Source organism: Scyliorhinus torazame, chromosome 28, assembly GCF_047496885.1.
Source record: "Scyliorhinus torazame isolate Kashiwa2021f chromosome 28, sScyTor2.1, whole genome shotgun sequence".
In the NCBI taxonomy this organism is placed as follows: domain Eukaryota; kingdom Metazoa; phylum Chordata; class Chondrichthyes; order Carcharhiniformes; family Scyliorhinidae; genus Scyliorhinus; species Scyliorhinus torazame.
In genome coordinates, this window is record NC_092734.1 from 14,757,699 (window position 1) to 14,781,495 (window position 23,797).

The 23,797-nt window shown below is 49.4% G+C and overlaps 1 protein-coding gene across 1 annotated transcript in view; it reads left to right on the forward strand.

The window, feature by feature from the left end:
* The first annotated feature begins 9,000 nt into the window (after positions 1-9,000).
* The window catches only part of LOC140403539 (2-hydroxyacylsphingosine 1-beta-galactosyltransferase-like), a 30,774-nt gene continuing 15,977 nt past the window's right edge, over positions 9,001-23,797 (forward strand). The window contains exons 1-3 of the mRNA XM_072491527.1: positions 9,001-9,151; positions 13,996-14,827; positions 23,492-23,631. Coding sequence (XP_072347628.1) covers positions 13,997-14,827; positions 23,492-23,631 — 971 coding nt within the window. The 5' untranslated portion in view covers positions 9,001-9,151; position 13,996. The remainder of the gene's footprint in view (positions 9,152-13,995; positions 14,828-23,491; positions 23,632-23,797) is intronic.

The window sequence follows — 23,797 nt, forward strand, 5'->3', positions numbered from 1 at the left end:
CGGAGAGAATGTGCAGACTCCGCACAGACAGTGACCCAACCCGGGTCCCTGGCGCTGTGAAGCAACAGTGCTACCACTGTACTACCGTGCCGCCCTGATGAGTATGTACGGTTGTAATGGTGACAAAGCTGAGCTTTGACAAAGGGGCATCTGGACTCGAAATGTTGGCTCTTCTCTCTCCTTACAGATGCTGCCAGACCTGCTGAGATTTTCCAGCATTTTCTCTTTGGTTTTAATTCCTGTATCTATTTAGCTTTCTGTTGATCCTGTGTAATCTAACTTTGCTATCTTTCGTGGTTTCACTGCACAAAATGCCTTTAATCTGGAAAATTTCCAAACCCAGCAGATCTTCCAAACATAAATACATCTCACTGCATTTTAGGGAAAGGTGATTCAGGGTCAAGTTGCAGCATGATTTTGTCCTGCATTTGGAATCGGAGGAAACTCCAGTGGAGGAGCTTAAGGGCAAGTGGGAAGACGAGCTAGGAAAGATAGAGGTGGGTTTGTGGGCAGATGCCCTAAACAGGATTAACACATCCTCATGTCCCAGGCTTAGCCTGATACAATTCAAGGTAGTCCACCGGGCGCACATGACAATGGCCCGGATGAGCAAGTTTTTTGGGGTAGAGGGCAGGTGCATGGGAAGCCCAGCAAATCATGTCCACATGTTTTGGGCATGCCCGAAGCTTAGAGGGTTTTGCTAAGGCAATGTCCACGGTACTCAAAACACGGGTGGGGCCGAGTCCGGAGGTGTCGATCTTTGGAGTGTCGGAAGAGCCGGGAGTTCAGGGGGCGAAAGAGGCCGACGTCTTGGCCTTTGCCTCCCTGGTAGCCCGGAGACGGATCTTATTAATGTGGAGGGACTCAAAGCCGCCAAGTGCAGAGACCTGGGTTAGTGACGTGTCTGGGTTTCTCAGTCTCAAGAAAATGAAGTTTGCCTTAACAGGGTCAATGTTCGGGTTCACCCGGAGGTGGCAGCCGTTCGTCGACTTTCTCGGGGAAAATTCAAATGTCAGCAGAAGCAGAATTCCAGGGGGGGGTGGGGGGGGGGGTGGATGCAGACTTTTTTTTTCTTATTGTTGGGGGGGGGGGGGGGGGGGGGGGTGAAGATGGGGGTGGAAATGCTTATTGTACCATGTTTATGTCGCTGTTATAATAAAAACTTGCAAATACCCTAATAAAAATATTTTTTTTAAAAAAGATTGTCCACCATGTGGCAGGGCTGTAATAGCCTGCCCCTGGTGTCTTATAGACCAAGTGGATGTGTCTGAAGAAAATGCAAAGATTTATTCAATGGTTTTTTGAATAAATTTTTATTAAACTTCACATGGTCAGTGACCCAGAACCGGGATCGAATTCCGGTCCTCGGCACTGAGGCACCAGAGCTAAAAGTTTATTGAATGGTTTATGAATGTCTAAGACATAGTAGCAGAATTAGGCCATTCGGCCCATCGAGTCTGCTCCACCATTCAATCATGGCTGATATGTTTCTCATCCCCCATTCCCCTGCCTTCTCCCCACGATAAGGGACGATAAGGGAATAGTGTAGATGGGCTTTAGAGTGGTTTCACAGGTCGGCGCAACATCGAGGGCCGAAGGGCCTGTACTGCGCTGTAATTTTCTATCTATATTCCCTTATGAATCAAGAATCTATCTAAAAGACACAGAGACTTGGCCTCCACAGCCTTCTGCGGCAATGAGTTCCACAGATTCACCACTCTGGCTGAAGAAATATTTGCATAGCCCTGGTGGTTGATAGAGGGGGCAACTCCTGTGGCTGTCCAGCACAGGTTGGGTGACCGCGTTGCTGTTCGCCTCTGCCCAGTCCACAAGCATCATGTTAAATTTCAGGTCACTTGTCATTTGTAACGCCATTCCCACTCTGCCCTCAATCTTCACTATTTTAACGAAGCTCAATGTAGGTTCAACGAACAGCAGCTTATTGTTCGATTTGGCACGTTACAGATTCAACATTGCGTTGCAGTTTCACCAACCTCTGCACCCATTTTTCTGGACCACCCCTTGAGGATGATTCTGCGGTTCTTACTCACGCCCCCTCATGTGCCATCTTGTCCCATTTCCATCCTGGTTTGCCTTATGCCATCGTCCCTGTCATGATATACATCAGCATATCATGGTGCAATCACACACACACTGACACACTGATGGACATACAGTAGGACCAACCAGCGCACACAACATCGCAGCCAATCACCAGTGAGAGCACACGCACTATAAAGACGGGACACCAGAGTTCCCACTCATTCTAGCAGCAGCCAGCTCAGACCTCACAGCCTGCCTCTCAGACATTCACCATGTGCTGAGTGTCTCACCTAGATAGTGATAGGACAGGGTCCACAGCTGGTAATGCACGTACCCATGCTTACAGTATGTTATTACAGTTGAGTTGTTAATAAAATAGTTACACCATCTCCAGCTGTGTTGACCTGTTTGTAGACCAGAACACCCAACACGACATGGTTCCAGGAGTGGACGCATACTAGCCCCTGTGAGACCTACCTGCAACTTATCAGCAATCCTGCAGCATGGAGAACATCAACCCGCCGCCGCCGCCGCTACGCATCGCTGGCAATCTCGGGGTGAATTGGAAGCTTTTTAAACAGTGCTTCCAGCTCTTCCTAGAGGCCACAGACAGGGAGAATGCATCGGTCACGCTGCGCCAGCAGCTCCTTAAAATCAAGCAACTTACCCTAGCGACGGCCATCGAGACCGGCGTCCTGCATGAGAACGCCACCAGCCGGTACTCACACATCCAGGCGGCTGAAACGGCGCAGCAGGGGCCCCACAAGGCGGAGCGGGTCCAGACGATCGAGCACCTCCCGGCCCGGAGGAGGGCGGCGGCCGTTTCGCGCGCTTTCCGAGGCCTCGCGCGCTTGTACGCACCAAAAGAGGGGACGTTGACGCAGAGGAACGTGATGTGCAGGCGCTCACTATTCAAGACCGCGCATGCACGGTGGCGCAATGAACGCACTGACGTCATGACATGCGGCAACTGTGGCTCCGCCTATTTAAAGCGGCAATGTCCGGCCAAAGCGCGACAATGCCTACGCTGTGGCAGGCTTGGCCACTATGCTGCCTGCTGTCGAGCACCTCAGCCTGTCAACTCACAACAGTTTAACCAGCCTCGCAGAAATGTTCGGGCAATTCTACCCACATTCACCGAGTCCGTTCCTGACATCAGACCAGTGACACTGAGGACAGGGAGCCTTTCCGCATTACTGTCATCAACAAGAACAAGCTGTCCCTGAGTCGAACACACCAGCCGCTGTCGGTGCACAGCATTGATCCGGACGATGAGTGGTGTGCCACCCTGACGGTCAACCGATCCCAGATCACATTCCGCCTGGACACGGGTGCTTCCGCCAATCTCCTCGCATGGTCAGCACTTCAAACCCTGAGGGTCAAGCCAGCAATTCTTCCATCCATCTGTCAACTGGTCAACTATAATGGCAACGTCATCCCCGCCACGGAGTCGTGCCAACTTGAAGTGATGCACAACTCGCGTAAAGCCATCCTACCCTTCGAGATCGTGGACTCTTCAAAGGACTCTCTGCTCGGCGCACAGGCGTGCAAACTCCTCCACCTCGTTCAGCGAGTACACTCTCTCCAGAAGGCACGTCTGACTTCCAAGATGCGGAATTCAGGGCGCAACTAAACTCAATCCTCTCTCACAACCAGGATGCTTTCGAGGGCATGGGTACACTGCCCTACCCATACAAAATCCTGCTCAAACAGGATGCCACCCCGGTAGTTCATGCACCTCACAGAGTCCCAGCACCCCTCAAGGACTGCCTCAAGCAGCAGCTGCAGGACCTTCAGGACCAAGGAGTGCTGTCCCGGGTGACGGAGCCAACTGCATGGGTCAGCTCCATGGTGTGCATCAAGAAGCCTTCCGGCGAGCTCCGGATCTGTATTGACCCGAAAGACTTAAATCGCAATATAATGAGGGAACATTACCCTATACCCAAACGTGAGGAGATCACGTGCGAGATGGCTCAGGCAAAAATATTCACCAAGCTTGATGCCTCAAAGGGCTTCTGGCAGATTCAATTGGATCAGTCCAGCAAGAAGCTGTGTACCTTCAACACTCCATTTGGCAGATACTGCTACAATAGGATGCCATTTGGAATCATATCGGCCTCTGAAGTTTTCCATCGCATCATGGAACAGATGATGGAGGGCATCGAAGGCGTGCGCGTCTATGTGGACGATATCATTTAGTCTACCACACCGCAGGAGCATATCAGTCACCTCCAATGCGTCTTTCAACGGATACGGGACCAGGACCTGCGCCTTAACAGAGCCAAATGTTCTTTTGGCCAAACCGAGCTCAAGTTCTTGGGGACCACGTCTCCCGGTTGGGTGTGCGGCCGGATGACGACAAGGTGGCAGCCATCACAGCCATGCAGAAGCCGACAGACAAGAAGGCGGTGCTACGCTTCCTAGGAATGGTCAACTTCCTGGGAAAATTCATCCCTAACCTCGCTTCCCACACCACAGCTCTCCGGCACCTTGTCAGGAAGACAACTGAATTTCAGTGGCTTCCCACCCACCAGCGTGAATGGGAGGAGCTCAAGGTCAAGCTTACCACTGCCCTGGTACTGGCATTCTTCGATCCTGCAAGGGAGACGAAGATCTCGACTGACGCCAGCCAATCCGGCATTGGGGCGGTCCTCCTGCAACGGGATGACGCCTCATCATGGGCCCCTGTCACCTATGCGTCATGTGCCATGACCCCCACAGAGCAGCGCTATGCGCAAATTGAGAAGGAGTGCCTAGGTCTGTTGACTGGCGTTGACAAGTTCCACGACTATGTGTATGGCCTTCCCCAGTTCACTGTGGAGACCAACCATCGCCCGCTGGTTGGCATCATCCAAAAGGACCTTAATGACATGACCCCTCGCTTCCAGCACATTCTGCTCAAACTCCGGAAGTACGACTTCCAACTTGTATACACCCCGGGTAAGGACCTGATCATAGCAGACGCTCTGTCCAGGGCAGTCGACACTCCATCTGACCCAGAGGGGCTCGTTGGCCAAGTCGACGCACATGTAGCCTTCACTTCTGCCAATCTGCCGGCCACTGACGAACACCTTGCCCACATTCGCCGTGAGACTGCGGCTGACCCCCTTCTGCAACGTGTGATGCGCCACATGACGGACGGGTGGCTCAAGGGACAATGCCCACAGTTTTACAACATTCGGGATGACTTGGCAGTCGTGGATGGTGTCCTCCTGAAGCTGGACCGCATTGTGATCCCACACAGCATGCACCGGCTTGTCTTAGAACAGCCGCACGAAGGCCATCTCGGCGTTGAGAAGTGCCGACGGAGGGCCCGAGAGGCTGTATACTGGCCAGGAATAAATGAGGACATTGCCAACTGTGCTCAATTGCCCCACCTGTCAGCGGTTCTAGCCGGCACAACCACGTGAGACCCTTCACCCCCATGGATTGGTCACGTCCCCCTGGTCGAAGGTGGGCGTGGACCCGTTCCATGCGCTCGGCAGGGACTACATCATCATCATCGACTACTTTTCCAGCTATCCTGAGGTCATACGCCAGCACGACACCACGTCATCGGCTGTTATCCGGGCCTGTAAGGAGACCTTTGCTCGCCATGGCATTCCGCTCACCGTGATGTCAGACAATGGCCCCTGCTTCGCGAGTCAGGAATGGTTTTCCTTCGCTAGTGCATACAACTTTGCACACGTGACGTCCTGCACCCTCAGTCAAATGGCAAAGCAGAGAAGGGTGTCCACATTGTAAAAAGGCTCCTCTGCAAGGCTGCTGATGCAGGATCTGACTTCTGCCTCGCCTTGCTGGCCTATCGCTTGGCCCCACTGTCCACGGGCCTATAGCCGGCCCAACTGCTTATGGGTCGCACCCTCAGGACCTCGACCATTCTCCGGTACTTCGGCGAATGCAACAAGAGCGTGAGCAACACAAGGCGGCTCATGATGCTCGGGCGACTGATCTTCCTGCCCTGGTGCCTGGAGATCATGTCCGCATACATCTTCCAGAGGGTGGCTGGTCGGCAACCGCTGTGGTTCTTAGACAGGTGGCTCCCCGCTCGTTTCTGGTTCTTTTGCCTGATGGCTCCATTCGCCGCAATCGGCATGCCCTTCGTCTGGTTCCACGCTCGCTACAAAATTCTGCACCGGTGCCACGCCCTCCTGTTGTCCCTGACATGGACTTTGTTGAGCTTCCGGATACCCTGCCTCCTCCTCACTCGACCGTGGCCCAGTCCATTCCTCAGCCGGTGGATCCTGAACCACCCTTGAGGCGGTCAACCTGAATTCGTCGCCCACCCCAAAGACTTGATTTATAAACCTTGCACTATTGGACTCACTGACTTGTTCTGCCGTACTGTTTAAGAGTTTTTCATCATTTGTTAATAGCATTTGTTTTGTTCTTGGTGGAGCATAGTTTTCCTCTGCACCTGGCACCTTCCCGTGTATATAACATAGCCACATGTACATATTGATGTAAATAATGCACACACATGATCAGACACACTCACTACACTTTATTTATTCTCATGTAGGCACATATTCTTTGCGAAAAGGGAGGATGTCATGATATACATCAGCATATCATGGTGCAATCACACACACACTGACACACTGGCGTACACAATATCGCAGCCAATCACCAATGAGAGCACACGCACTATAAAAACAGGGGACACCAGAGTTCCCGCTCATTCTAGCAGCAGCCAGCTCAGAGCACAGAGCTCACAGCCTGCCTCTCAGACATTCACCATGTGCTGAGTGCCTCACCTAGATAGTGATAGGACAGGGTCCACAGATAAGTTGGTAATGCACGTACCCAAGTTTACAGTATGTTATTACAGTTGAGTTGTTAATAAAATAGAGTTACACCATCTCCAGCCATGTTGACCTGTTTGTAGACCGGAACACCCAACACGACAGTCCCTTCTGCCTTTCGCTCTTCTGACCCGGCCTATTCTCCCCCCCCCCCCCCCCCCCCCCCGCCCCAAATCCAACCTCTCTGCTTGCTTCTAACCTGATATAAATCGCAACATTTCTGAGACCTGCCAAAAGGATCTGAAAGTTTAACTCTTGTTTCTCCACAGATGCTGGCTAACCTGAGTATTTCCAGCACTTTCTGCCTTTATTTTCTCCCCCGCACCTGGTGATGCACGAGGCAGACAACGCATGGGCTCAAGTCTGTTGCCAGACCTAGTTTTCCCTGGAATAGGTCACTTAGGCTTCGACAGAGATTAAATAGTTTGAGGGGCACCACTTTGCATCAAATGTGGCTAAACCAGGAGATTCTCCAGCTCTTACCATCTGCCAGAAGCATATTGGGAGGATTGACAGCTTGATAGCCAACCTGTTTGCGTTATGAACGCCACGCACCCTCGGTGGCCATCAAGTCCTGGAGTGGGGCTTGAACCCAGAGCATCTGGCTGAGATGTAGCGACACTACCACTGAGCTGCCTCTGCATTTTTTATTCTATATAAATGCAAACTTGTTGTAGTGACTTCCTGGCTTGATGCAATCTGTAATTTTCCATCCTTGAACTCTGATGACGAGGTCGGGGCTTAGATGCAGACATATCTGCTACACCCTCTGAATCAGCCTCCTGTCAATGGTACAGAAAATTCTACTTTTACTGCTAAACCCAGCTCCAACACGGGGCAGGATTTAGGACCTCGCAAGGCAGTCTAAATCAGCACTTGATCAAGGATTGAAGTGAGTTACTACGATTGCCGTGGAAAGCAGCCAATGTGAAACGACCACGATTATGAGAGACTAATGAAAGGCAAATCAGGAATTGAAACTTCAACCAGATCATGAAAAAAAAAAATTCATATAACTTTAGAGTACCCAATTCATTTTTACCAATTAAGGGGCAATTTAGCGTGGCCAATCCATCTACACTGCACATCTTTGGGTTGTGGGGGCGAAACCCACGCAAACACGGGAAGAATGTGCAAACTCCACATGGACAGTGACCCAGAGCCGGGATAGAACCCGGGACCTCGGCGCCGTGAGACTGCAGTGCTACCACTGCGCCACCGTGCTGCTCCATAATGAAAATTTAGTCTCAGGCTCCTGACCCAGAAGTAGGCCTCATCGGTAAAACACTCTTTGGGGTTTCCAACATTGAATAGAACTGGTGTTAGAGTAATTCAAAGGGGTAAATGTTTGAACAGAGTCTCCTGTAAGAATCTATGTGGCCGATCATGCCCAGTCCAACTCAAGTAAACTGTGCCATCAGCCAGAACTTATAACATGACACCCTGAGGGGGCTTGACAGGGTGAATGCGGAGAGGATGTTTCCCCACGTGGGGGAGAGACCAGAACCAGGGGTCACAGTTTAAAAATAAGAGGGTCACCCATTTAAGATGGAGATGGGGGAGAAATGTTTTCTCCGAGAGGGTCTCTGGAATCTTCTGCCTTAACAGGCCGGGTCGCTGAATATTTTTAAGGCCTAGGGTGTATTGATTCCCTTGTGAGTCAAGGGTCTAAAGATATTCGGGGGAGACGGCCCTGTGGCTATAATCAGGTCAGCCATGATCTTGTTGACTGCTGGAATAGACCAGAGGGGCTGAATGGCCTACTCCTGCTCCTAATCGGTTTGTTTGCAAAGAGAAGGGCAACAAATGAATGAATTATTTTTAAAAAAATTATTTGGAAGTGCTGCTGACCTGGGGAATTGGAAATCAGCATTGGTTAATCCAGTTCAGGAGGTGAGGTTAGGTAGAGCAAAGCGGGGGGGGGGGGGGAGATAAACCCTGTTGAAATTGCAAACTTTTAAAGATGGGTAACTACATTCGTCTCAGGTGAACACAAACCTGAAGTTGCTGCGGTAAAAGTACAAAAAACGCAACAATAATTTTTTTAAAGTGCAAACAATTTGCAGCCTGTGGTCCGTTGCTGAATTCCTGCTGGCTGTAAGCAGGAGGATAGCGTTGTCAGAGGTGTCCTGGGAGGCTGGCAGGAGAAGTGTTTTTCCTGTTGGACTGGTTGGGAGGGCGGAGCGATTTCGGTAGGAAGTGGTGGAGGGAGCGCACGCCTTGTGTGAGTTCAGACTTTAGCTGGAGGGACGCGGGGCCAAACAAAGAGGAAGCTTCCCGGGTCTGTCTGCACCGTTCAGCAGGTAGGAGTCCCACACACAGCCCGGGGAGAGGGAGGGAGACTTCAACCACGGTGGGGGAGGAGAAGGAGGAAAGAACATTGTTTGCAACCTGTTGGTTTTAACAGCTCGGCGGTGGCAGGAAGGGGTTGATGGTTCGTTTCATTGGCATGTGACACCGAACAGAATGGCCCCCAGGGACAGAGCTGCCGGCCTGTGGCACACCACTCTGACCCAGTGCATTGAGCAGTGCTCAGTAAACTCCAGTCCCTATCAAAGTTCAACTTTACTTTCCAATTTGCCAGAGGGAGGGAAAGGGAGGGGGTGTCCCCTGTCAGCCCGGGCAGGGAAATAGAAATGCACACGGTGCATATTCATTGAATTTCCTTTTACCACCTTGCCGCAGATGGGGAGTTACAAAGTCCACTGGGGAGATTCAGATCCTGCTCTCCCAGCTATAACAATAATAATCTTTATTAGTGTCACATTAACACTGCAATGAAGTTACTGTGAAAATCCCCCAGTCGCCACACTCCGTGTTCGGGTACACGGAGGGAGAATTCAGAATATCCGATTCAGCCAACTTGCACGTCTTTCGGGACTTGTGGGAGGAAACCGGAGAGCCCGGAGGAAACCCACGCAGACACGGGGAGAACGTCCAGACTCCACACAGACAGTGACCCAAACTGGGAATCGAACCTGGGACCCTGCTAAACAATCTGTATTGTGAAAAGGACCTGCAGCATCCTGCCTGTAATGTTCCTACGTGTTTCACACAACCGTGAATTACCCCAGGATTGCAGTGGCAAGCGGGCAGCCCAGTTTAGAGTCATAGAGTACAGCAAGTTCCCACAACCCGATGAGGCTCTGCCTACTTTAAAATGAATGGAACGTGATTACTCATTTGGGGTTGGCAATGGTATGAATAATTGCTAGCGGGCTCTGCTTCCCGGGATAGTACATTTATTCTTTTTATTTTGCCTGTAATAAAATAGTGTCATAATCAGTGCCAGCTCCCCGTGTCTGTGGGTTTCCTCCGGGTGCTCGATTTTCTCCCACAGTCCAAAGATGTGCGGGTTAGGTGGATTGTCCATGCTAACATTGCTCCGCAGCATCCGAAGAATGGGTGGGGTTACAGGGATGGGGCAGGGGAGTGGGCCTAGGTAGGGTGCTCTTTCAACTGATCGGTGCAGACTCGATGGACCGAATGGCCTCCTGCACTGTAGGGATTCTATAGTTCTAATTCTATAATTTTGGACTGAATATTCAAATGTCTCTGGCAATGTGTCCTTTTTCTTGTAACTTTTTGGCACTAAAAGAAAGCGATATCTCATCTGAGGGTGGAAGGTTGAGGCCCATTTTGTAGATCTGGTGTGTTCCCCCAACTGGGAACACCCATGGGTGGCCAAACATTGTTCCTTTTGAGTATTACGTGGGGACACTACTGAATGCCACAAGGCAGCTTGTCCATTGGAAAATGATGGATTTCGACCATAGTGGCAAAGGGGAAAGGCTTGGAAATGTGGGTGTCTTTGCGATACTATTGAGTCATAGGGTAGGAAGAGGGAGGACTCCTGTCATTCTTGCTTCACAGGAACTATTGTTGAAGCATTGATGAAATCAATTAATCTCTCCTCGGGTGGAGCCTAAAGCAGATGTTTGGTGTTGTCATGGACCCATATTCTGTACTGTAGTGATGTAAATTTGAGGCTGCTTTTAGAATTATCCAATCGTTGGCTTTTATACTTTAAAAAAAAAAATCATGGGGTTTGGCACTGTGGTTAGCACTGCTGCCTCACGGTGCCAGGGACTGTGGCTCGATTCCGGCCTTGGGTTCTTGTCTGTGTGGAGTTTGAATGCCCTCATGTCTGCGTGGGTTTCCTTCGGGTGCTCCAGAGATCATAGAATTCCTACAGTGCAGAAGGAGGCCATTCAGCCCATCACGTTTGCACCAACGTTCCGAAACAGTATCCAAGGCCCACTCTCCCACACTAACTCCACTCACCTTTGGACACACTAAAGGTAATTTTTTACATAATAATCTTTATTGTCACAAGTAGGCTTACATTAACACTGCAATGAAGTTACTGTGAAAAGCCCCAAGTCGCCACATTCCGGCGCCTGTTTGGGTACACAGAGGGAGAATTCAGAATGTCCAATTTACCTAACAGCACGTCTTCCGGGACTTGTGGGCAGAAACAGGAGCACCCAGAGGAAACTCATGCAGACACAGGGAGAACGTGTAGACTCGGCACAGACAATGACCTAAGCCAGGAATCAAACTGAACCCTGCAGCTGTGAAGTAACAGTGCTACCTACTGTGCTACTGTGCATGGCCAATCTACCTAACCGTCCCACCTTTGGACTGAACACCCAGAGGAAACCCACACGGACACGAGGAGAACGTACAAACTCCACACAGTCACCGGTGGTAGGAATCGAAGAAATAAGTCAAATTCTACTCCACCATCCCCTGCAAAGGGAGTATATTCTGTGCTGTATGTATGCCTTGCATTACTTCAGCTCAGTATACCAATCCGTGTGTACAGTCTGAGTCGCACCAATCCATTTATAATCAGGCCTATTTCAAACTGGGTACACGTGTGTCAGATGGTACCTGAACCACCCATAAAATGATGTTGGATGGATGTGATAGATGAAGGGAAAGATTTTTTAAAAATTTAGAGCATCCAATTATTTTTTTCCAAGTAAGGGGCAATTTAGCGTGGTCAATCTACCTCACCTGCACATCTTTCGGTTGTGGGGTTGAAACCCATGCAGACACGGGGAGAATGTGCAAACGCCACACGGACAGTGGCCCAGGGCCAGCATCGAACATGGGGCCTCGGCGCCGTGAGTCAACAGTGCTAACCACTGCGCCACCGTGTTGCCTTAGATGAAGGGAAAGATGATGCAATGACAAATCTTTGAGTATTTAAAGGCTTGTTCCATCAGCCCATGATTCGTACAGTCTGATGAGTTGCGATGCTTCCAATTTCAGATTTGAATTCTTCTCCTGTCTCTTCTTTCACTTCGAGGTTGTGCTGTGATGAGTTCTTTCATTGTAAACCAGTTAATTGCTGCTTTGCAAGTAGAGTTTGAAGACGGGCAGTAATTTGCTAAATAACGAAAGGGCTTACACGTTCACACAATATGCGGCCTGTTGTACAGTATCCTCTGGAATGGTAGTTGCTGGCATCAAAAGTAAAGGGCAGCACGGTGGCACAATCGGCTAGCCCTGCTGCCTCACGGCGCCGAGGTCCCAGGTTCGATCCCGGCTCTGGGTCACTGTGGAGTTTGCACATTCTCCCCATGTTTGCGTGAGTTTCGCCCCCACAACCCAAAGATGTGCAGAGCAGGTGGATTGGCCACGCTAAATTGCCCCTTAATTGGAAAAAAAATGAATTGGGTACTCTAAATTTCGAAAATAAAAGCAGGATCGCAACAACTCTACTGTAACCCTGTCCTTGGTGAGGAGAGCAAGTGATAGAAGAGCCGTTACTGGTTTGCTTTGATCATTTTCCAAATGCAAAACTGCCTTTGGGCAGTTGTGCCTTTCTTTAGTTTATTTACAGGGTGGGGGAGTCGGTAGCAAGCCTGACGCTTATTGCCCTGAGCAGGTGCTGGCAGATTCCTTTGTGGATTCTCGAATGGTGATTTCACACAACTGCATGACCTGCTTGGCCTATTGGGAAGTTAATTAAGCCAAACTGATATGGGACTGGGAGTCACACACAGGCTCTGAGGAAGAGTCACATGGACTCGAACCGTTAACTGTTTCTCTCTCCAGAGATGCTGCCAGACCTGCTGTTTTTCTCTCTCCCCCCCCCGTTCTTATTTCTATGTCGACTAGATTGGGTAAGAGTGGAAGGTTTGTGTCAGTGTAAGCTGGAGATGGGACTGGATTCAACTGTAATTTGCCCCTCGCCTACAACCTCCGCTCATCCTCTTGACTGAGGGAGTGGACGGACAATCTAAAATAGTGGGCCTAGGTAGGGTGATCTTTCAATGGCTCGGTGAAAACTCGATGGACCGAATGGCCTGTAAATAGCCCCTATTTACAGCCCTTGGCGATTGGCTAAAACCCCAGCCACCACTCTCTATCAGCAGGGAGGGACCATCCATAGGACCACAGAATTCATTTGGCCTATCAAACCTGCTCCGACCCTCTGAAAGAGCACCCCACCTAAGCTCACACCCCTACCCTATCCCCGTAATCCCACGTAACCTGCTCATCTTTGGACTGTGGGAGGAAACCAGAGCAGCCGGAGGAAACCCACGCAGACACGGGGGGGAGAATGTGCAAACTCCAGCCAGACAGTCACCTGAGTCGGAATTGAACCCGGGTCCCTGGCGCTGTGAGGCAGCAGTGCTAGCCAGTGTGCCACATGCTGTGGCAGCATCTGTGGAAGGTTTGGGGATAACCTCCAGCTCCAAATGCATGCCAGCTCCTGAGTTGCAGCCACTTCTCTCAATGAGTGGGCAGGGACTCCACTCACGCTAAACCTTCTTTACGGACAAACGTCACCAAGGACACCTTCATGGCTGGACCATCACGCATGTTACTGAGCAGCACAATCGCCACCTTTTAGGGTAACTATAGATCGGCAATGAATCAGAGAGTGTGTTAACCACAGTCTACTTGCCTCACTCACAGAAGGAAGGAATATCTCTGATGGCTAGTTAAACTATGAGACCCTAAATATCTCTATATCTGAACTATCGGAATTAATAGTTCAGACTGGCAAAATTACTGCTCGCGCGGAGTAAGCTCACCCTGCGCTAACATACTCGATTGATTTTGTGTTGGATATTTGTACCAAAATAAGTCTTGAGTGGCATAAAAAATTCATTTTCTTTTTTTCCAGAATGAAACTGTTGCTCGTCACCCTTCCGCTTCTCATAGTGACCTCGGCCGTCTTGAAGTCTTCCATGGCCGCCAAGATAATGGTCATCCCACCAATCATGTTTGAAAGTCATTTGCAGATATTTAAGACACTGGCAAAGGCGTTGCACGAGCAGGGGCACGAGGTGGTTATCGTAGCATCACAAGGCCGCGAGATCGCGGAATCTCCTCACTATAGGTTCCAGCGGTACGCAGGCATGTTCACCAGCCAAACGGCCGATGACTTCCTGCAGGAGAAGATGAAGAATATCTTCTCAGGTAAGTTAACAGCGCTGCAACTCTTTGGAATTTTGGACAGCTACACCGCCAACTGTGACCAGATGGTGGGCAATCGAGACCTGGAGGACCAGCTGAGGGAAGAGAAATTTGATCTACTGCTGGTCGACCCCAATGAAATGTGTGGTTATGTATTCGCCGAAATCCTGGGTGTCAAGCACGTTACGTTCTCCACTGGGCTGTGGTTCCCGGCAGAGCTCGGTGCTCCTTCCCCAGTCTCGTACGTCCCAGAATTTAACTCCTTAATGACTGATCGGATGAATTTCTGGGAGCGTGCTTGGAACAGTTTGACTTACATTGTCAGCAGAATAGGCACCAGATGCGCCATCCTTCCTAAATACGACGCAATTCTGGCGAAACACAGCGTGAAGCCCTACAGATCCATGTTGGAGGTGGTCCAGGGTTCCAGCATGTTTCTCCTCTGCACCGATGTGGCTCTGGAATTTCCCAGACCTAGTCTGCCGAGCATTGCTTTTGTGGGAGGGATCCTCACGAGGCGCGCAAACCCATTGCCAGAGGTAAGACCGCCTTTTACCAAAAAGTAGCCTTCTGATGGTTGACAATGGAACTGTTTAATCCAACATCCAAGTCAACCTGCAAAGAGTGCAAATGGGATTGTGTGTGGAGAAACTAGACCAGGGAAGGATTGAAAATGATTAGCGGAATAATAAACAGCAAAGAAGCACTGCCAAATGCTGGAAACACTCAGAAGGTCAGGCAGCATCTGTGGCGAGAGAGAGAGAACAAGAGTTAGGGCTTCAGATTGATGAGACAGACTCAACTGTTTAATGGCAGGGCCAGGGAAAAGGTGGTGGTGGGGAGAACAAAGTGGAGGATGAGTGGACGAGAGTGATTAAAATGGCGAAAAGCAGGGAGGGTCGGACAAGGCGCGAAAGATGCGTCAGGGAGGTCACAGAATGTTCGTGGCAAGGTGGGAGCATTGGTTCAGCCTTGAAGCTGTCGAACTCAATGTTATCAGAAGCGAGGTAAGCACGGCAGGTCTTGAGGTGAGGCCGGGATTCTTTACTCTGGAGAATTGCTGGGGGGGTGGGTGGGGGGGTTGGATCTGATGAGATTCAATTCTCAGGAGTTCCTCACGGGGATGGGTACATTGAAGTTTGATGTGTTCACAGATGCGACAAAATCAACCCCCCGCCCCCGGGGAAGGTCACCTGATCGTCTGATTCTAAAGTAGGAAAATTAAAGTGTATGGAGCTTTTGTAAACCAGTATTGCCTGAGAACGTAGGCACAGAAAATGAGCAGGTGGTGTTTACAGGGGTGCGCATCGATGACACTCTTGTTTACCGGATACACAAATGATCTGCATGTCGAAACTGGAGGAGCAGTGTGAAACATTACTCCATTGGAGAGGCATTGAGGATTGTGAAAGTTGGCAGGGGGGCGGGAGAACGGGGGTAAAAACATTCAGCAGGTCAGGCAGCACCTCTGGAAGGAGAAACGGGGTTAAACTTTCAGGTCGCCGACCTTTCTCCAGAGCTGGGAAAGTTGGAGATGTACGGTCTCTTGGCTATGGCCGAGCTGTGAAAATTGTAACTTGATGTAGGGTGGCAAGGGGGTTACCACCACTGCTTCACAGCACCAGGGAAAGCACAGTGGTTAGCACTGCTATCGAACAGCACCAGGGACCCGGGTTCGATTCCGGTCTCGGGTGACTGTATGTGTGAAGTTTGTACGTTCTCCCCGTGGGTTTCCTCCCACAGTCCCAAAGATGTGCAGGTGAGGTGGATTGGCTGTGCTAAATTGCCTTTTAGTGTCTTCGGTGGGTTAAGGGAGGCGGGGGGGTGCTTAGTTGGGGTGCTCTTTCAGAGGGTTGGTGCAGACTCGATGAGCTGAATGGCCTCCTTCTGCACTGTAAGGATTCCATGTGCAACAAGTGAATCCGTTAAAAGCTGAGTCAAGGTTCCTTCGGACATTTTGTGCCGGTGCGTTCCTGAAATAATTTGCAACATAAAATAAAAACCACTAAATACAGGACGTATAGTTAGGTACTTCAAGACCTTCCTCAGCAGAAAGAACATTACAAATTTAAATGCTTTACGTTCCTAAATTAAAAAAAAAAAGTAAAATATACAGTAAATGTCATTAAAAAAAAATTCCACTCCCATTGTTTTGGATTGTCTGGGCTCCATCTAGTGCAGGCGTTTGCTCGTGCAGGTAGCAGCTGAAGTCTCAGTAATTCAGTCGAGAGCAGAATGCGGAATCAGGAGAAGAGGAGCTGTTGAAGAATTCTGCACTGGTGGTCACAGACACTGGGAAGAATGGGGCTGGAACTGGCTGGTTGGTGGGGAGAGGGACTTTTATCACTGAGAGCGGGAGTGGAAGTGCCTGGGTAAAGATATTAAGCTCATGCAGACCACAGAACAGGAAGGGATATATTTCTCACTACTTTATTAATAGTGTTAAAGCAATGGACTTTGAACCTTTTAGCCCCAAGAGATGCACTTAAAGGATATGGGCGGCAGGAACATGGGAACAGGATAGTGAGTTGGATGATCAGCCATGATCATAATGAATGGCGGAGCAGTCTCCCGAGGTCTTACTCCTCCTATTTTCTGTTTCCATTAAAACGACATCGAGTGAGCTGATAAAACAGGGTCTTACTGTAATAGGTTTTGAGCAAGAGGTGGGACAGGTGCAAAAAGGAAGGATTGTGATGGGCTGGAATACGGGAGAGATTGAAGAACAGATGAAGCCAAAAGGGAATGACGATGGGACAAGAAAAGAAACAACAGGTGTGCCTATAATGGGTGTACTACTGTCGGAGGACAAAACTAAGAGAAAAAACAAAACTTGCAAAGAAAAGGAAACAAAATGGGGGTGCAGTGTTTACGGTCTGGAATTGTTGAACTTAACGTTGAGTCTGGAAGGCTATAAAGTGAAAGAGTATCCAATTATTTTTTTTTCCAATTAAGGGGCAATTTAGCGTGGCCAACCCACCTAACCTGCACATCTTTGGGTTGTGGGGGTGAAACCCACGCAGACATGGGGAGAATGTGCAAACTCCACATGGACAGTGACCCAGGGCCGAGATTCGAATCCGGGTCCTCAGCGCCGCAGTCCCAGTGCTAACCACTGTGCCAAATGCTGCCCTGCAAGGTGAAGAATTAAAACAACAGATTTTTCCATAAAGCTGTCACCAAATCTGCGTTTGGCCTCTCCAACATAGAGGAGACTACATTGTGAGCAGTGAATACAGTAGACTAGATTGACAGAAGTACAAGTAAACCATTGCTTCAGCCTGGATGGGTGCGGTGGGAAGGGGACGGGTGATTGAGGAGTGGAACAGGGTGTCACAGAGGGGACAGACCCTTCGGAATACTGGGAGGGGAGGAGAAAATGTGTTTGGTGGCTACAGGTGGTGGAAAATGATCCATTAAATACGGAAGTTGTTGGGGTGGAAGGCGAGGGCAGAGGGACCCCTATTGTGGTTTGGGAAGGTAGAGGGAAGGCATGAGGACAAAAGTGGGAAATGTGGCAGTCCCAATTGAGGGCCCTGCCAAACACACTGGGGTTTCTGAGCTGTCCTTTTTCCCTCAACATGGTCGACAGGTGATTTTGAAAATAGAACCTTTTGGCTCTACATTGATGCAGAAGACAAACCAGCAAAGCGAGCAATGCTGAGCAAGGCTTCAGGTCAACAGTCACGGGTGGATGCCATTCATGGATCATAAAGGGCAGCACGGTGACACAATGGTTAGCACTGCAGTCTCACGGCGCCAAGGTCCCAGGTTCGATCCCAACTCTGGGTCACTGTCCGTATGGGGTTTGCACATTCTCCCCGTGTATGCGTGGGTTTCGCCCCCACAACCCAAAGATGTGCAGGGTAGGTGGATTGGACACGCTAAATTGCCTCTTAATTGGAAAAAAAATGAATTGGGTACTCTGAATTTATAAAAAAAAGAAAAACAAGGTACTGTGTTGATTCAGCAAGAGACTGGAGCAATTTGAGCTTTTCCCTCAGGAATTGAGAGGGTAATCCAATAGAGGCTTTCAGGATTTATGTTTAAAAGATGAATGGCGAAGGGTTAAGAACAAAGAACAATACAGCACAGGAACAGGCCCTTCGGCCCTCCAAGTCTGTACCGGTCATGACACCACCCTTGGCCAAACCCCTCAACGAACAATATAGCACAGGAACAGGTTTCCACTGATAGGTTGACACGGTAATGAGAGAGCACTGAAAGAAATAAAGTTGAAATCGGGGTGGGGGGAGGGGGTGGGGGGACCTCTGGACACAAAATGCAATTCCCTGCCATGAGCCATTGTTGAAGTGGAGTCCATAAGTTATGTTAACAAAGGAACAGGATGGTCATTAGCCTATCATTCCAATTGGTCCAATAATTGTTTCCTCCAATGGCACCACTGCTTTTTTTGGCGAGTGAACATAATGTTGGGACAGGGTGTTCCCTGGATTGTGCCGGAATGTGGAAGCAGTGCTCCCGGTGGAGGGTCAGTATGAGGTCTGCCACACAAGCCAGTTTGAGAAAACATTGCCGTGAGGTTATAACATTAATTAACTGATCGCAGTTAACACTGGTCACTCGTACATGGAGCACAGCGAACAGTACAGTAGATGCAAAGAAGGTAATTTTTGTAAGGGCCACGAAGAATCCAGCACGAGTTTAAGGATACAAAGTAATAACATTTATTTACAATAACATATATAACAGCAGCAGCAACTTCCCTTGCTGCACACTCCTTCCTGCTGGTTCCTAAACTGGCCAGCTTTATTTATACTTGGAGTTTACTAATGGTTTCTCCGCCCCCCTCATTGGGGAAGCTCATACTCCCACAGGATTGTGGGATTGTCATTAGTCCCCAGCCAATGGTAAGCAGGCAGGTTATAACAGTAATGTTCACTGATGCGCTCAAGCTCTTGACAATGCTTTCAGTCAGTTACCTTGGCCCCAAGCTCTGGACTTCCCTTTCCAAACCTCTCTGCCTGGCTTCCTGCTTTAAGACACTCCTTGAAACATTGACCCGGATGTCCAAAGATGTGCAGGTTAGGTTAGCCGCACTAAATTGCCCCTTAGTGTCCAAAAGGTTAGGTGGAGTTACTGAGTTACTGGGATAGGGTGGAGGCGTGGGCATAAGTAGGGTGCTCTTTCCAAGGGGCGGTGCAGACATGATGGGCCGAATGGCCTGCACTGTAAATTCTATGATTTTAGTAATCTGACCTAATCATAGAATCCCTACAGCGCAGAAGGAGGCCATTCGGCCCATCGAGTCTGCACCGGCAGACTAATATCCTTGGTGACATACCGGGTGCCGCAGTTTATTATGTTAAGGGCACTATATAAATACAAGTTGTTGTGAGAGCTTTCATTTTCCTAACGATTCTTTGGATTTACACATTAAAAAAGTATTTTTGTCAGCTGTATATACGCACACAGCAGTTACCATGCCAACCAGCCAACACACAGGTACTGTTTACCCAGCACAGAGCTGTGACAGTGTGTGTGTGGAGCCAACTGTCTCTGTAACCCAGGCAATCAGTACAGCGGCAGTAATGTATTCAAGGGAGCTGATGTATGGATTCAAGTGGTTAAAAGGTCCACACGGAAGAGGACGACAAATTAGAAAATGGGTAATGTGTCCATCCCCTCCCCAGCACTTAGTGTGAATCAGAGACTTGCTCATTTGGACCCAGTTAAGTGCGTCACTGAGATAAACAGCAATTGGTGCAAAAGGACAGCTTTGTCAAGTTAATACTTGTACAATTTCAAGGTGGCGCCTGAGTCAGATCTGGAAATGAGAGGCAATTTGCAATATATTACGGAGATATATTGAAGCAGCCTTTGCACTTGTACCGATCATTAGATTGAGACCACACTTACAAGGAGTGATTGGATTTATAAATAAAGTATAGCGCAGTGTGATCACAATTTTCCTTTTATTCAACAGCTGAGCTACATATATGTCACCTCTCCATGGTGTATTCATTGTTCAAACAAATTGTCCCTGGAGAACAGTGATCTCAGATCACTGTGTTTTATTGAAATCCCAGCTGTACTTTCTGCTGTGGGTGGGCAGCTTGATTCACTGGGTGCTTTGCGTTCCTTATTTGGGTTTATACGCTGAGAATCATTTTGGATTATCGACTGCTAAAATAAATCCATTGGAAGCGGTGCGGTTTCTGGTGGCAATCAGTCACTGGTGGGAGGGCTGGTTGAAGTGCAGATGAGATCAAGCTGATTTGCGTGGGTGAGCAAGAAGCAGTTATTCATCTTGTCGGCTGTGTCTATCTCCCAGGGCGATTGTTTGCAGGGAATGGGGGCTACAGCACTATGTAACTTGGGGAGAGCATTCAACAACACAGTTAGATCAGAGGTTGTTTTAAACCAGCCCCCCCCGGCTTGCTGGAGTAATTACTTGCAAGTCACACCCAGCATTGAGATGATGTGATGTTGAAGGTGCGGAATGGAACATTTTCCTGTGCACCTCCAACAAGTCACAAAGAGTCTGTCCCCAAGAGTGTTGCAATTAGCGCCAGAGCAGATATAAAACTGGCGCCTGTGTTTTATATCTGTACCATGCAAGGCTCAATAAAGACATCTGGGTCAATAATGCTATGTAATCCGTATTTTAATATAAAGAAATGGAATTTTGATGCCTTCACTGAGATGCCAGTGGTGGCAGCAGCAATTAAGCTGCTAACTCTGCACATCTGTCAGTTTTTTGGGGAGGGTAGGGTACTGCTCCCATGGCCCTAAATGCCGCTTCAGAGTTGTCCTAACCGGCAGAGGGAGGGAGGGGTTAATACAGGGCTTCAGTACGACGGGTAGAAGCTGTGTACAGCCAACAGGTACCAGTCATATCAGCTTCCAAAACACCGTCAAGAGGAGAGTCACAATATAAACTGTGACATATCCTGGACCATTTTGGTGCTTTCCTGGAAAGGGGGGAGGGCGGGAAGGACATTTTGTGCTTGTATGTCTACGTTGTTTGGAGTGGGGTTTGAGTGAGTGGCAGGGTGAGTGGGGAGTGGTGTGCAGAACGATGCCCAGAATTCTATTAAATTTTTTTTTTAGAGGAACCTGTCATTTTCTTTCCCAATTAAGGGGCAATTTAGCGTGGCCAATCCACCTACCCTGCACATCTTTGGGTTGTGGGGGCGAGACCCACGCAGGCACGGGGAGAATGTGCAAACTCCACACGGACAGTGACCTGGGGCTGGGATCGAACCCGGGGCGTCAGTGTCGTGAGGCAGCAGTGCTAACCACTGCACTACCAAGCTGCCCCTGACGATGCCCAGAATTCTGTTTGTTCACTTAGAAATGACCATTTGGGAGGCATAAAATATTGGCAGCAGTGTCGATGCGCAGATACCTGCTAGCAATCCTGAGTACCCAGGGTTCCTCCTGGCTCCTATGTGCTAATTGGGGCCTGAAGACCAGTTTACAGGGACCTGCTTTCCACAGTGGCTCAACTAGTGCCCACTTCAAGAGGGTTCACTAATCACCTGCATGACCAACCAATTGGTCTCCCTCATCCTCGAGGTTAACTCAGAATTTAAGCCATCGCAGTTCATTCATTTTGTGTCGATAAGGCCCCAGTTTGCAGTGAGCATCAGACCAGGTACATGCTCCCGATGTATTACCACCCTTGTCCGTTTCTGGTACTCGACCAAATTTCTCCCCTTTCGTGCTGCTTGAGGTAGGATTGCCAAAGGAAAAATGAAGTTATATAGCACTTTTTTCACAATCGGTGGATGTGTCCAAAGTGTTTTGCAGCCAAAGAAACGTCATCACTGTAGTAATGAAAGTGACGGCCAATTTGTGCGCAGCAAGCTCCCACAAACAGTAATGTTTAATTATGACCAGATCATCTTTCTTTCTTTTCTGATGTTGAAATGAGTGATAAATATTGGGTTGGACATGGGGAGAGCTTCCCCACTCATCTTCAAATAGTGCTGTGGAATTATTTTACACAGGCAGGTGGGGCTCTGGAAATAACGGGCACCATTCAGTGGCCTCGTTGTGTCCGACTCAGTGTCGGGAGGAGGCTGTTGAATTTTGCGAGAGGCCTCTCCTCGCGAGACGTCGCCCTCACTGGGTGCGATCCAAATCAGTACATTTAAATGAGCCATGCCTGGGCGTTCTCGGCAAGGCGCCGTTTAGTACTCGTTCACACAAAGGTGGACTAATCGTAACAACATCGGCGGGGAGGCTCCTAGGTCATTGCAGACTCCTGGATGGTCTGGGGTAGGGAAAGGGGGTTCCCTGGCACTTCCTTTGGCACCCAGGTACCTCTGAGACATACTTACGGGCGGCACGGTAGCACAGTGTTTAGCACTGTTGCTTCACAGCACCAGGGTCCCAGGTTCGATTCCCGGCTTGGGTCACTGTCTGTGCGGAGTCTGCACGTTCTCCCTGTGTCTGCGTGGGTTTCCTCCGGGTGCTCCGGTTTCCTCCCACAGTCCCGAAAGACGTGCTGTTAGGTAATTTGGACATTCTGAATTCTCCCTCTGTGTACCCGAACTTGTGACAGTAAAGATTATTATTGTCAGTGCCAGGGATTGAGCCTGGGGGGGGGGGGGGGGGGGGTCTTACCAATTAGAGGGGGGATGAAGGGGGCAGTTCCTGGGGACCTCCTCAAGGTTTGGGGGAGGGACAAAAATGGGGGGAGGGGCCAAGGGAGGAAGAAGATTAGGGCTGCCAGACAAAATGGCACCCTGATCTGCGGGGAGCCTTTCCTGCTATCAACCTTCGCTTGTCAGTAGGAAATCCCTCTGAGTGTGGCCTCGGCAGAGAGAATCTGCCTGAGACCAAGAAAAACGGCAAGTGCTGTTGAATAGCAGGGTGTTTATTGTCACTGAAGGTGCCTGGAAACACCCTACTGAACGCACCATTCAGCGGACTTGAACTCAAGCCCACTGGATCGCGCCCAATAACTCACCTGAAAGACAGTGCAGTGCTCTCTCTGTTACGCACTGAGTGACTTTTGTGCTCGAGCTACAGAGTGGGACTTGAACCGAACCGTGTAACTCCGAGGCGAGCATGCTACCAACTGAGCCACAGCTGGCGGGTGTTAAATCTTTTTCCGGGGGAAGGGAGACCCACAACCGATGGAACGGTGTAATTATAAATCCGAACCAACTAGTGGACGTAGACTGCTTGGCATCTGAAGTCAACCTTTTAATTTGCTGTTTCGTTTCAAGGATCTGGCTACTTGGGTGGAAGACGCACCTGAAGGAGTGGTGGTAGTTTCATTTGGTGCTGGAGTTAAATATCTTTCAGATAATTTAACAGAAAAACTAGCAGCAGCTTTCGCCCAGTTACCACACAGAGTCCTCTGGAGGTAGGTATATATAGATATATATATAATAGAGAGATTTGTTAAATCATTAAGAGGACAGAACTGACAATATTGAATTCTTTACCCGTCAGTCTGGCCTCAATAAAACTCGAGATGGAGTTGTAGATATAGTATTATTTACTTTAACCAACTTGCAAGGCTGACTCGC